General features: G+C 55.6%; 1 protein-coding gene across 5 annotated transcripts in view; it reads right to left on the bottom strand.

The window, feature by feature from the left end:
• The window catches only part of Rxra (retinoid X receptor alpha), an 86,501-nt gene extending 74,852 nt beyond the window's left edge, over window positions 1-11,649 (bottom strand). The window contains exons 1-2 of one of the 5 annotated variants that reach the window (XM_076928335.1): window positions 10,338-10,424; window positions 9,773-9,868 (exon numbers count right to left, since the gene is read on the bottom strand). In XM_076928335.1, the coding sequence (XP_076784450.1) occupies window positions 9,773-9,868; window positions 10,338-10,365 (124 nt within the window). In that variant the 5' untranslated portion in view covers window positions 10,366-10,424. Of the gene's footprint in view, window positions 1-9,772; window positions 9,869-10,337; window positions 10,594-11,277; window positions 11,391-11,445 lie in introns of those variants that run through there. The other 4 variants (XM_076928336.1, XM_076928338.1, XM_076928337.1 and 1 more) reach the window with 4 other exon arrangements.
• Between the last annotated feature and the right edge of the window lie 3,110 nt (window positions 11,650-14,759).

The raw sequence follows: 14,759 nt of genomic DNA, 5'->3' as shown, positions 1-14,759 counted from the left end.
ATAGGAGCGGAGTCTTTACCACACGTCCCCTCCACAGGCTCTACCTAAGAGATTCAGAGCATTTGGATCCCAGTGCCCTCTGACCTACCCTCCAGCCCTCTGTCCTCAGCCACTCAGAACGGACTCCACACTCTCCCTGGCCAACGCTCCTACTCAAGTCTGTAACCACACAGCTTGCCACTGGTCTCTCTAAAGCTCCTCCTGAGCACATGGTCTCTTACTCTGCATCACTATATCCTGCTGGAATCCCAGGCTGCCATGTGCCTGCTCCTACATGTCTCCGGTAGTCTGTGTACCCCAGAATGGTCCTCTATGGCTGAGTACTAATGGCCCTTCCTAGCTCCCTAACCCCTTAAAAGATTGCCACTCAGCAGGCCAAGCTACAAGAAACCAGTCCATCTGAATTCTCCTTGGAATTGAAGGTCTGAAACTGACCCACTCGGGCCGTGGTCAGGAACACAACTGCTGGAGGCCAGAGCTAAGGGACACCCAGAAGTCTTACAGCTGACCGCCACAGGGGACGCTGTGCCAGACTTAGGAATGGCAACATCCAAATACTCTGCCCCAGAAGCCAGGGAAGACACCACACTAATTCTGGGGTAGGGGCTCTGCAGAGGGCATTAACTCATTCTATAATGCCCTGCAGTATTTGTGGCACACGACACTGGGGATTCTGCAGCAAACAGCCCTGGAGCCACCTGCCCTGAAGGACGGTACATGCAGAGCCAGCATACCCAGAAAGACTCGGGTAGTGGGTCCTGAGAAAAGGGCCCACTTCTGCCGTAAACTGCCATAGATCCTGGAGGACACTACAAGCATGTACTCCCACCTCTGCCAAAACTGGGTGTCCATCCTTCCTGCCAAGGAAACCAACTGAGGAAGAGACTTACACACCCTGATTCAGAAAGTACATGCAGCCGAGAGCAAGGGATAGGAGCCCCTAAGAAGCCACTGGGCCTGGAGACCACCATCACCCAGCCTTTCTAGGCCAGGTCCCCAACCTCAAGTGGTAGCATGCCCAGAAATCATGCCCAGGGAGCCCAAGAGGAAAGGAAGCTCTGCTCCTGGTATGATGACTAAGTCCCCACTTCTCAACCCTTCTCAACCTTGATCCTGGGCAGAAAGTCCAGGGCAGGATGGGTGGGAGTGGCTCTGCCACCTCCCCTGGACTCTGGTCTCAATCAGAGCTGTCCTCCAACCGGCAAGGAGGAACAGGGCCAATACTTCTTATAGTCTTCTGGGCAGATGACACCAAAAATGCCCATGGGAACAGAAATGGGGATGGACCAGAGATGTGGAGATGGGCTGGCTGTAGGGGCAACCCTACTGTCCCTTCCAGAATAGGCCTGAGTTCCAAAGCTAGCACCCTCCAGTGGGCAATGACCTGTAGTGGGCCAGAAGGGACATAGTCCATACCCAGGAAGTCTTGAGAACCAGGAGAGGAGACGGTCATCAGGGGAACAGCTCAGAGGGACTTGCAACCACCACATCTCCACCAGGCTCCACCTCAGCACCACATAGAGTTAATCATTCCTACATGAGCCAAACACATCCTACATGAGCCAAACACACACAAACACACACACACACACACACACACACACACACACACAGTCTCCACAGCACATACACCCGTGACCCAGCTAGCAAGAGGCAGGCCAGAGAAGCCTGGATAGGCAGATGGATCCTTCTGGAGCCCTTGAGGGAAGACCTATGCTCATGCCCACCTGGGCAACTCATCACCAGACCCTCAGCTGGAGGGGGGGGGGGACATAACTCCCTGGAAAAGGCCTGCTTTAATTCATAGCTTGCCTAGCAGACTTGTGAATTGTAATTCAAAACCTAACTGCAACACCTCCATCAAGTGCCCCGATCTCCCAAGCACCATATAGGTGAAGCAACTGAAGAAGGCCAAGGAGATGATTTTGCCAGTGGTGGCCCACATTGTACTAGACTAAGAGATAGCACTCGCTCACCACACAGGGTAGTCTAGTCACCAGTAAATATTAAACATGAAGAAGCTGGGTGAGAGAGAAGAGGATGGGAGGTACCTGGTGGGTCAGGAGAGGCTACAGAGCCACCTGCCCCCAAGTGTAGGGGGCACTTACTGCAGTGAATGTGGAGCAATCAGTGGAGAGGTCAGAGCCTAAAGACAGAGCTGGTCCCAACTCAGACAGACAAGGGGGTGAACTGCTCATCTCTAGGGCTCATGCCCCTTCCCTTCACCTCCTCTTTCTTAAGAGACACAGTATCTGCAATGCATGCTCAACCTCAAAGTGTCTTCTCTAATGTCTCCAGTTGAAATCCAGAGCCACGTCCAGCCCCATCACCAATGACTAACTAAGTGTCCATGGCTTCCTAGGCCTTGGGGACATCTCAGTCTGATTCCTGTCCTCCTCAGCTAAGAGAGGAAACACAGTAACTCCTAAGGACCTGGACACCAGCTGTAGTATGTGACTGAATGTCTACCAATCCAGAACAAAGCCAAGGTGCCACAGCACAGGGCAAAGACAGAGGCCTCCAACTGCCAAGAGTCCTAGGGAGGCCCAGGCCCAGAGGGGGAAAAGGAGCTGCTTAGGAACCCATAGACAGCTGGGCAGAGAGTGCCTTGGCAAGGCAGAATCAGGAGTTGGGGGAGCCACCCAAACCAAGAGCAGTTCCAACACCTCTAAAAAGGCCATTCTGTATAGCTACACACCAAGAGGGTATGCAACAGACACCAGGAGTCTGACGGAAAAACGCTCTACCGAGGCCCCTGAAGGAGACCTTCCGTGCGGGGCTCCACCTCGTTTCTCACCTCATGGCCCACCCACAGGGATACTGAGCTGAAGGAATGGCTTATGTTTTTGCTGACACATGCTGCATGGTGCCCAGTGCTGTCTGGGGAGCACCTGTCTGGTGAAGCATCTGGACACCAGGCCTTGACTTTCCAAAGAATGAGGTTCCATGGCCCTGCCAGCCCCTCTCCAGAGCTCTGGACATCTTCTAGCCCCAGCAAAGCCAGAGGCCAATTCCATTCGTTCAAGCTGGGTAACACATGTTTGGCCCTGCCCTTGGAACGTCTCGGAAAGAGATACAGAATCGAAGCTGGCCTCTCAGAAGCCACACGGGCTAAGCAGGTCGTTCAGCCAAAGGCCTGGATCCCATCCCACAGCCCCTGGAGGGGGCAGGACAACAGGCAGAGAAGCAACTGGTTGGAAGACAAAACTGAAACCCAGACGGATGCTACCCTTTGCAAGACCTAAGGCAAAAACATAGAGGACAGTCCGTAGCCAGTGTGGGAAGCCAGCTAGCCGGCAGACAATGGCAAGGGTGGCCACCAAGCCCCTGAGGCGTAGAGCTTCACTTCAGAGGGCCTAGACAAATGAAGCACCTTCTGGGCCTGTAAGCAGCTACTCCAGCCACCTGGACTGTCACCGCCTGACCTCTGCCCGGGGCCAGCACGGACACTTAAGCTAAATTGGTCAATTATGGGATACTTAGATCCCTCACGGGGCTTCCTAACCTCCCTGCACTCTGGGCTGCAGCACCAGGAAGCCAGTTGAATCAGTAACCTCATTATAGCCAGCGCACACCCAGTGGCTTTGAACTCCGCAGGGCTTATCCACAGGCACTGCAGGATTTACACACACACATACATACACACACACACACACAAAGAGAGAGAGACAGAGACAGAGAGAGACAGACAGACACAGGACCTAGCCTAAACCCACCCTACCATGTTCCCCTCCCCTCCCCTCCCGCTCAGGATGCTATAGCCTCTGCTGACAGCCATCAGCACCAGCCCTGGGTTCCAGGATGCTGTCTGAGAAAGTTGTGTCTAGCCAATGGGCCAGCAGAGGTCCAGGGAAGCTAGGGTACAGTCTCGTCTCCATGGAAGATAAGACACTGAACCTATGCCCCCTGAGTCCCTAGCCCATCTGAGAGAACTTGCCTCTGGAATAGGGTATCATAAAGGACAGATTTGAACTTGGGCAAAGAAGACCCTTAGCTACACACATCTAGAGCCTCAGTACTGACTCCTCCCCCAAGGGATCCCAGAGTCCCAGTGCCAAGCCCAGAAGCCTTCTCTTCACCCTCAGGGGCTCGACTCTGATCCCACAGACAAGGCTCCATCAAGGCCAACCTGGTCCCTAGCACCATCCAATCCACTGGGCCTGTCTGTCCTCCCAGACCAGGACATAAATTTGTGACCACTAAACTGTTCCCTCACCTTTCTGGGAGACATCACAAGCCTGAGGCATGTATCAGCCAGGGTGTTAAGGGACTTTCCCAAGAAAAGGCTCAAAGGCACGAGTGCAAGACAGAGTCAACTGCAAGGAACAGGAAGAAAGCAATCCCCTCCTCCACAGCAGCGCCCCTAACCAAGAAAGGAGGAGACTCTACAGACCAGTCCAGGACAGCCTAGAACTCCAGGGTCTGTGGGAGCCGCCTCCCCAGCCTAAATACTGTGAGGATGGGCCCAACCAGGGCCTCCATAGCCAGCAGAAGACACTTCCTCCTTAGCCCCATGCACTGCCTCTAACCTACCTCTGTATACTCAGGGGACCTGAGACAGCTCCACCTAGCACTCTCATCGTCCAGGCCTGCCTCATGGCCTCTGGTCTGGCTATGTTTGTAACGCACACCCCCTCCTCTGGCAACTTTGCCATGGGCTGAAGGACAAGGTGGCTGTGCCAAGCAGTTGCACCCTAATTACATGGGGATGGAGGCCACCAGCAGGCCTGGAGTCCCCTTAGGAAGAACTTAGTTAGCACAATGCTGCTAGATTCCCAAAGGCCATGCCACAGTGCACTTGTGTGCATGCATACACATGTAACATGTTCTGGACAGGGACGGCAGATATAACCAAGTCTGTGCCCTGCCCTGGGATTATGTGGGGCTGCCTTCCTCTGGTCCCCTGCCACAGGCCCCTAAGGATCTTACTACAGACAGCTTGGTCCTGGCAGGGTGAGGCAGAGTAGCCAAGCCAATGGGTCTTCTGGGAGAAAATACCACTTGCTGTCCCCACTCCCAACCTTCTATAGCCCAGTGGAGCCTTATAACGTTTCCCAGCATCCCCAAAAGCTCTCAGCTTGACAATCAAGAAGTCTCCACTCTCCAGTGACTTTTGAAGAAGGAGGGCAAACCTCCCAGGGTCAAGAGTCCAGAGCCTTCACAGTGAGACCTCACATCTTCCAGTCAAAAGACAAAATAGCCACTAAGCTTAGGAATGGACGCAGCTCAGGGCTCCTGGGGAACTGGACTGGGCATGGACCCCACTCTTATAAGCAGCTTCTTGAGGTGCTGACAGAACAGGACCTGAGCAAGTTCAAGAACAAGTTTTGGCCCAGCTGAAGATCAGGGCTGGGCCTGTCTGGGAAATCAATTTGCAGAGCAGAGAACCACACAGAGACACGATACTGAAGTGCCAAGGCAAACAGACCCTACCACAGGGTTTCCCATCACTAATCAAGACTGCCCTGGGTCAGCCATAAGGTCCTGAATTAAGTGCCAGTTACACAGCAGGCACCCAGTGGATCCGTATCAGCACCCTCTCCAAGTGGGCAGATCCTGAATCGGTAGGTAGAGATGGAAAAGAACAGTGGTTGTGAGAAGCAGCCAGCCTCACAGATCCACGTGAAGTTTAGGAGGCCCTGGGAGGGCCACAGCACTGGCCTGCTGCCTCACGGTGGGGTGGAAGGCAGCACCAGGTAAGCGTTGGGGGTGTTTGTGTCTGTGCACACCCAGGCCGCTCCCCACACATCCTGGGCCAATTTTATTCAGCCGCTTTCTGCTCCGTTTCACGCTCATTCAGCTGCTGAGCTAGACAATCGCTTTGTAACTCTAGGGTGCAATTTCCCTGTCTGTGAGGCGCTGGGGCACGACTGCTCAGAACATCTCGCACCAGGCTCTGGTGGGTGTGCTCACACGAAGTCCTTCGCTCCACCAGACTCACTGAGCCTTGGGGAGAGTCGTGCAGCAGCTGGGGTCTGTCCGGGGAGCCTAGCAGAGAAGGGGAAACCTGGGCAGGGACACCCAGCCAACGGGTTGCAGCTGTGTTGTCTTGATGCCCAGTCTTCACCTCCGTTCCATACCCAATGGCATAGGGGATTTTCAGGATGGTTTTGGCTCAACACTGGTTACCCACCCCTATCCTGAGGCAGAGGCCCAGAAAGGACCTGGATACAGGCCTCACCTTGGGAAAGAGAAAATCACACCCCACAAAAAGAACTCTATGAATTCCCAACCAGCCTAGGACAAAACAGGCTGCATGTTCAACCGCCTTTAAAAACAACGAATAATTAAAATAATAAGTAAAAAAATCTGTCCATTTTACAGATGCAGATGGCAGATATCAATTGTCCAGCTGCATCTGTCCTTCAGAGTCCTCTGTGACTGTGAGGGAGAATATGACCATGGAAATGAGTCTGAATTAAAAAAAAAAAACAAAAAAACAGAGAAGGAACAATATACCTTATAACCAGGACATGCTGCAGACCCATGGGCAAGGGGACAGTCCATCTCCCCCCACCCTTCCCCAGCATGGAAACAGCCTATTTAAAAAAAAAGAAAAGAAAAGAACAACAACACTGGGTCTGATGAGGTGGGTAAAGTACTTGCTATCAAGGACTGAGTTCAATCCCTGAATTGTACGTGATGATGAAAAGAAAGAAGCAACTCCCAAAAGTTGTCCCCTAGCCTCCATACAAATGCTGTGGCACATGTGCCTGCACGCACACAAAACGTAATTTGTTTTTAAATAGCACTGGGACAAAGGTTTCGGAGGTGATCCCCCAAACGGACACACTCCCAGCCACAATCCAGATACCTATACTCTTGAGAACTGGGGCTCCTGCTTCATCCCTGGCCCGCCTGATAGTAGTTCCCATGAAAATCCAGCAGCCAATCTAATACCTCAAGGCCCTGCCCAGCCCACAAGCTTTAGGCCTAAGGTGCAGGGAAGGAAGGCAGGTCTTGGCTCGTCCTGGCCCTAGGCCATCTGCAAGGTTCCAGGCCTATGTCTTAAGACAGCTGAGCCAGGTCTACCATTCCCTGCAAAGCCATGCCTCACTCACCATGGAGACCTGGCCTGAATATGCACATAGCAAGACCCCATTCCCTGGAAATAGGAAGCTCCAGGCAGCCTCACCCAGTGCTGGGCCCAAGATTCTCTCATACCACCTTCTATGCAATTTGAGTCTGTCCACACATGGGATAAAAGAGTTCCTTTGGTATGCGTGGTCAGCTCTTGAGAAACACAGGCCTGAGAGCTCTACATTGTCCAGATTGACAACCCCTCTGGAACACTCCCTTTCCAAGGAGAAGGCAGAAGGATGGGGTAAGGGTCCCCACTCTTACACTCAACCTCCAGAACAGTTGCGGCATGGGCAGTACAAAAAGCCACTAGCAAGGAAATCAGAGGGGCCTCCCTGAGGAGGTACACCTAGCCCCAGACCTGAAGGACATGCACAGCCGGAAGAGCTGCCCCGGCCCTAGCAGACCTGGGAGCCAGCACACAGCAGCTGCCCCATGTGATCAGGCTGCAGGATCGACTCTGTACCCCACACACCCCACAGACTCTGAGCAGTGCAGACCTCGGCTGTATATAGAGCTCCCCACCCTCAGTGATTCCTTCCTGTGGGCCTAGCTCTCTGCCACATCTGAGACAAATGCTTGTGCCCAACACAATAGTCAGTGGCAGCCAGGAGAAGAATACAAGCAGGCAAGGCCACCACCACAGTCAGACCACCATCAGGGGGTCGCTTTTTCTCACCCTAACACTTCCTCAGTCAACAACAGAGTCTCCTCCAGAGTTTCCCAAAAGAAATGCCCAAATCAGTAGGCAGCCGGGGGCCTAAACATGAACTGCCTAGTCAGGCCCAAGCTGGACTCCAAGCCCAGCCTCCTGAGAGTCATGTGACCCTGTTATTTCGGGACTCCCGGAATGTGCTCTATTTTGGGTCACAAGGGCTCAGATGTTACTAAAAGCCCCCTTGGGCAGGCCCCAAGCTCACCAGGTCCCCAAGTACCACACAAGAGGGTGGTTAGAGGTCTAGAGCCCTACTTCTGGAAACCTGTTACCCTCACAAGCAAATGGGCCACTAACAGCTGAGAGGGTCAGTGCAGGCTTGAGACCTTTGGACTTTGCAGGCTCAGCCCTCCAGTCCCACCATCCAGGCTGAAGCCAGCCCTTACCCCAAGTCCCCAACTAGCATGGAGGAAGACCAGCCCTGGGCAGCAGGGCCAGGAAACAGGGGCTGCCTGAGGCAAATTCCCCAACCTCCCTTTCTTCCCAGATCCATCCAGTACAGATCAGCTCAACTGACAGAAGCGTGGAGGCTACCAAACCCACACAGTGCATACTGAAAAAAAGCCCTCAGGCCTGGACCCCCAAAGCCAAAAGGTAGTGAAAAAGGGATAGTCAAACTTTCCTAGAAACTTCAAGTGGGGACCCTGGATGAGGCAGATTCTCTGACACTCAGCCCCCAGGAGGGATTAGGCTGTGTTGACAAAAGGGCTTAAGCAAGTAGCCGCTTAAATGGACCTTCAACTGCACTGGACTTCAGAGCTGGTCACAAGCTTAGCAAAAAATAAAACGTAATCAGAGCCCAGGACTCAGCCCTCAGCCCTGGGGCATAGGCTGCCTGGGAAGCCACAAGCTGGTCTTGAGATCCATCACTCTGTGAAGCCAAGACATCAGCTCAGAGACATGACTCCTCTTCATGGAGACTCCAGCCCAGCCACCCTGCAACCCTGTTCCCAGTTCAGTATTCCTCAACTTTGAGAATGGGTTCTATCTCTCCTGTGGTGTTGTTCCCACCTCAAGACAAGACCTAGCCAAAGTATTACTAGGCCCAAGCCGTGTCCCAGGCCAGACTGAGCAAAGCACTCCTGTGTGCACGTGAAGGCTTTGGTGGAGGAGAAAGATATGTCTCAGGAGCCCCCCCACAACCCCACACCAGGCCCCATAGCAACAAGCCACAGTAACAAAGCTTTCTTATCAGCCGATTTTGGCAGGGGGTTCCAATGCCAAATCCACCATTTGTAGCTTCTACATGAGGCCGTTCCCAGTCAGTTTCTCAACTGTAACATGGGCAGGAGTTTACAGCCTGGGAGCTAGACCCCCCAGCTCAGGTGTGCCTCCATGCCTCTATCACTACTCATAAGGATGTAGAGTCTGAAGCTTTGACAGACTTGTAACACTACCCCAGTCACTCAGCAGCAGACCTGTCTGTGAGAAAGCTGGGGGTTAAGGAGGTGCCACCTCCCCAAATCATCAAAAGTCCTGGGAGCCATGCTGAGTTTTGATCACCCTTCCGGGTAGCCAAAATGCACTCCAAATCTCATATGGGGTGGGCAGGCAAAGAGGCAATGACCATCGTGGAGCTTCGTCCATAATCAGCTGTCCTGATTTCCATTCAGCACAAATTCTTCACCAGCCTGACAGCCTGGCTGCTGTCCTCACCACCAAATTAATATCTTTCCCGGAGCTCATTTATAAAGTCTCCCTACCCTGCTTTTTCCCTCTGGCTCCCAAAACCCCAGGGAGAGCAATGGGGGGGGGGGGGGGGGCTCTGACCCTGCTTGGTTCTACTCCTGGAGTTGGCAGACTGTTTGGGGCTGGGTGCTGCTGGCGGGAGGGTTGCAGGACAAGAAAACGATCCTTCTGCCGATGGGTTGTGTCCCCCTAAATACAGAGAAGAACAACTAGGGGTGCCAGACCGCAGGGCCCCAGTTTTGGGTTTAATGCTCCTGATCAGAGATTCCCCTGAGTGACCGTGCCCACCTATGTTTGGTCTGCTGTCGGGGAACGGCAAGATCACAGACTCCGTCCTGGGCAAAGAGACAGCCAGGGGCCAGCGGCCTTCTCCAAGCGGCAGCCCTACGAGCCGGGAAGAGCAGTGGCCTCCTGGAACCCAGCGCGTCGTCCCCATCCCAATGCCAGGGAGGCCCGGAGCCCTCCAGCGAGCGCAGAAGTTGCTCCTCCGGCGTGGCCGGGTTCCCGGGCAGCTGGGGCCAGGCGCCCCGGGGGTCCGCGGAAGCGCTATGCGCAGCGTGAGGGACCCTCTCCACGTCCCGAGCGAACCTGCGCTCGCGCCAGCCCCGCCGCCCACTCCCGCTTCTCGGCAAGTCAGAGGCCCGGCGTCCTCGCCCTCTCCCGCCGCGCGCCCGGGCCCGGGAAAAGTTGCCCTGTGCCCACTCGCCTCCCAGGGCCCGGCGCGCTAACTCTCGGTACCGCCACGGCGCAGGGCCAATGGGCCCGGCCGGACCCCCGCGCGCGCTGCGCACGCGCCCCCGCCCCGCCGGCCCCGGCCCCCTCCCTCGCCCGCGCCGCTGCGGCCGGCACTCACCGAGCGGCAGGAAATGTTTGGTGTCCATGTCTGCGACTAACTCATGCCCAGCCGGCGGCGGAGCAGCGGGGCGGCAGCGCGGCGGCCCCCGGCGCGGCCCGCCCGGGGCCCGGGCGGCGGGGAGCCGGCGGCGGCGGCGGCGGCGGCGGCGCGCGGAGGCCGCGGCGCGGCGAGTTGTTGCAAAAGTCGCCCAACAATGTAAACTACTTGTGCCTGCGCGCGCCCCGCGCGCGCACACGCCGCCCGCGCCTCCGCCGCGCGCCCGCGACCCGCTCCGGCCCGGCCTGCAGCGGGGGGAGCGGCGGGGGGCCCGCGACGGGCGCGGACTCGGCGCAGCGCCGCCGCCGCCGCCACTCGCCCCGCCCGCAACCGGTGCGCGCCCCGCCCGCCGCCGCCGCCGCCGCCGCTGCCGCTGCCACCGCCACCCCGCGCTCGCAGCCTGGCCCCGAGTTGTGAGCGCCCTGCAAACTTGCAAGTTTGCGTCTGCCAAGGGTTCCCGGGAGCCGTGGGGCGGCGGCGCGGGAGGAGGGTGGGGCGGCGGGGCGAAGCAGCCTTCCCTCCCAGGCTGCCCCAAAACCCGGCGGCCCGCGGTGGTGGAGGAGGAGGAGAGCCGGGCCGGGAGGAGAGCCCCGCGGCCGGGCCATTGTCTGCGCGGACACACAAAGAGGCCGGCCGTGGCCGCGCGAGGACCCTGGTCCTGCAGGGCTCCCTGCAGGAGAGCCCAGGCCCTGCGCACCCCGGTGGACACACGGGGAAACTGAGGCCGAGGAGGGGCGGTGAGCCTGAGGCAATCAGCTGGACAGGGAGATGCTGCCCTTTGGACGCCCCAATCCCCTCCCACCTAACACGCGAGAGGCCCATAGAGGACCCTGGTGTCTGACCGCAGGCCAGACAGGCAGAGGGGAGTTGGGGGGTGCTGCTCGGGGTACTGTGTACCCACGTTAACCCGACGGCTCCCACCCTTCTCCGAGGCGCAGGGCTCGAGAGGCGCTGCTACTCGCTTCGGACATCGTCCGTGGCCCCAGGCTATTTTTATACTTTGGGCAGCTCTCTGCCCTGACTTAAATTCATGATTTGTTTGTTTAAAAACGAAAGGAAGCACTCCTACCCAGGGAGAGCCTGGGCCTCCTCCGCAACCCGCCCGCCGACTTGGGCAGCTGGAATTCGGATTTGGGTGTGAGCTACCTGAGCAGAGCCAAGCCAGCCTCCCTAAGCGCAATGTTCCCCCTGTGCCAAGCCAGGCAACCGGCAGTCCCGCCTCTCTCCACTCCCAGCTGGTGTCTGCCAGACCAAAAATCCAGCGTGGAGGCCCTGGCAGAGGGTATACCAAAGTCCACATGCTGCACAGAGTGGGTACTGCCCAAAGAGAGCACCTCCCCTCAAGACAAAAAAGAAAAGCCCTGCGTGGGTGCACTGCCGCCACCCTCCAGGGCTGCACTTTTTCTCAGTAAAGAGAAACAGTTGTGGGACTGTCTTAAAGACGCTTCTTAGCAGCATCCCAAAAAACAGACCTGTCTCGGAGGAAGGCCGTCTCTGGTCCTCCTATGGCGTCTGGGAAACAAAATGGGGGTGCTAATGCCCTCCCTGGGTTGTACTACAAACCAGGCCCCTTTTCTAGAGCTGCCCCATCACCTGAGCAGCTTCCTAAGTGTGGCACACAACTTGGGGTGCCTCTGGTAGTGCCTGCATCAGACAGCACAGCTCCATTGGACCCACTGGCCAGGGAGGAAAGCCCCCAGATTTCTTCCTTGACAGGGCCATTTTGAGAATCCTCTGGCAGGCAGTGAGTGGGTAAGAACTAACTCCCTGTGTCAACAGCAAGGCCAGAAAGCAGGTAGTATGAGCCTTACCTTAGGGAGGTGTTATCACAGTAGAGCTAAGACCTGTTCTTCAAACTCCTGGGCCACCCTCGCCAGGACCACATGTGGTGGCCACCAATAAAGTACCACCTTTCTACCCTGGCCAGTGAAATCTGTGGGCTGCAGACAGCCAGCCCACACTAAGTTTCAGAACAGAAAGGATGAGGAAAGGTCTGTGGGGGTGGATTAGAGAAACATCAGTGATCCCTGTTCTCCAGTATTGTGGGCCATGCACTCTATCAACAAACACCAGCAGAATCTAATGAAGACTTGACCCTGGGTTCTCACAGAGGGTGTGGTCAAGACGGGCAGGGCAAGGGCGCACCCCAGTTCTGTCTCCCAACTATTTAGTGGCCGAGCCAGGCCACTCTGCTCTTGCCCTCAGTTCTCTGAACTGTAAAGTGCAGACAATCCCATCCTCCGTGCTGGGTCATTGAAATGACTAACCAGGCAATATAGAGATTGTTTGGCCAGGAGGAGGCTTGCTAGGCGGTAGCTATTTTGTCACAAGATAGGGAAGACTCTGAGGCAAGAGTGGCTACACTATGGGTGCAGAAGCCACAGTTCAGGGTAGAGCAACGCAAGCCGGCCAAAGCACCAACAACAGGGACAGGAGGGAAGGCCCAGCCAGCCAGGGACTCTGGTGACTTCCTCATGGCTGGTCCTTAAGCTGTGCCATGAAGAAAGGGCATGCTTGTCCCTTTGAGTCAGGATGACACACCCAGGTGGAAAGGCTGGCATGGCAGTGGCCTGGAGGTGGGAAGAAGCAGTAAGCCAGCCTGGCCATCACCAAAGCTGGCAATGGCATGTGAGGTTACCTCAGACGGTGGACAGCCTGATTTGCTGGTACTCTGCACCCTCCCCATCAAAGCCCCACCCCCACCTTACCGCTTGCTGTGGAAAGCTGTAAGTGCTGGGAGACAGAGAGGCCTAGGCAGGCAGGTTTCCATGTGGGGACTTTAGTTGGGGACAAAGACAGTGGCAGTTTCCAGAGGTAGTGCCTGCTTCTAAGAAGCCTGTCCTCTGCAGGATGTAAGTGGGCAGTGGCAAACACAACAGTCCAGACCCTGCTAATCCAGATCAGTCTCCCATTCAGCTTCAGCAGCCAGAGACTGAGCATCTCTGAGCCTTGTCCCTAATACAGGACAGGATCACAGGTACCCAGGAAAGGGCAGGTAGTGTGCTGAAGGGGGCCCTACCTCAAGCCCCCAGTTTGGGGATGGAAACATGACTGGGCTGCTTGTTATTTCCGCAGACACTATATTTGATCTTCCCTCATTTTGTGCTCTCTGCTGTAAGTGAACTACACAAAACTGCCCGCAGCAGGGGCTGTCCCAGAGCAGTCAGGCCCAAGCTGACCATGGGAAAACCACCTGGCCTTTGTACCATGTGCTCAAGCAGCCAAAACCTCTATGCTGATACCCTCTGCTCAGGCCCACAGTGTGAGAGCCGTTTGTTTTGTTTGGGTTTACTTTTTCTTTTGTTGTTTTCTTTTTTTAACTCCCTGAAGGACACTTTTTAAGGTACTTTGGCCCCTTTCTCATACCGCCCCGCTCAGCCTTGTAAACAGCATAAGGATCACCTAGTGAATGAGGTTTTTAAAGGCCAGTGTTGCTAGGCACCCTGAGGCTACATCAGACAGATAGCTGGGACCCAGCTCATCCTAGAACTCAAGAGGGTGTGGTCTGTCCCCATTCCATTCTCAGTGGAATATTCTTGATCAGGAAGTTGAGATCCTGCCGGGCAGTGGTGGCGCACGCCTTTAATCCAGCACTTGGGAGGCAGAGGCAGGCGGATTTCTGAGTTCAAGGCCAGCCTGGTCTACAGAGTGAGTTCCAGGACAGTCAGGGCTACACAGAGAAACCCTGTCTCAAAAAAACAAACAAACAAAAAAAAAACAAAACAAAACAAAAAAAAAAACCAAAAAACAAAAAGGAAGTTGAGATCCTGAAGGTAGCCAGGATGGAGCTGGAGTACTAAGCCCTCCACAGGGTAAACTGGAGCATCTGCCAGCCTCCTTCTGAACTCCTGTACCCTAACCCTTGGTCACCTTCCCTGTTTCTCAGCTTGGAGTGACAGTGAGCCAAGCTAGATGATGGTAGACAAAGGTCAGAGAGGCAAGGTTACATGGAGTTGTGACTAGCACAAGTGTCCAGACTCATCCCCCTCGCCATGCCTGTCTCTCTAGAGGATAAGGGAGAAGGAACACTGTTTGGCCCGTTGGACTCCCAAAGGACAGTGGTACCTCTGGGTCGGGGCCTTGGGGAGGGGGGATGTTTGAAGTCCTAGAGGGATCCTTGTGTCTAGCATCAGTGGTAGGGAAGCAGAGGGAGAGACAGATAAGGAAGGCTTACAGTCAGGACCTCATGGAGAGGGACCAGGATCAGTGGGGAAGGGACAGCTCTGAGCAAACCCTGTGAGTCACAGGAGCCTCCAGAAAATCCAAACCCAAGGCCAAGTTAAGCAGCTCCAGGGGTGCTGAGGAAGAATGGAGGTAAAAGAGCAAATCAGATGAAGAGGCTGCTTGTATCTCCAGATGCAGGTCTGCAGCCCACTTCTTCAG

Source organism: Arvicanthis niloticus, chromosome 2 (genome assembly GCF_011762505.2).
Source record: "Arvicanthis niloticus isolate mArvNil1 chromosome 2, mArvNil1.pat.X, whole genome shotgun sequence".
NCBI classification, from domain to species: domain Eukaryota; kingdom Metazoa; phylum Chordata; class Mammalia; order Rodentia; family Muridae; genus Arvicanthis; species Arvicanthis niloticus.
This window is presented reverse-complemented; position numbering and strand designations above follow the sequence as displayed.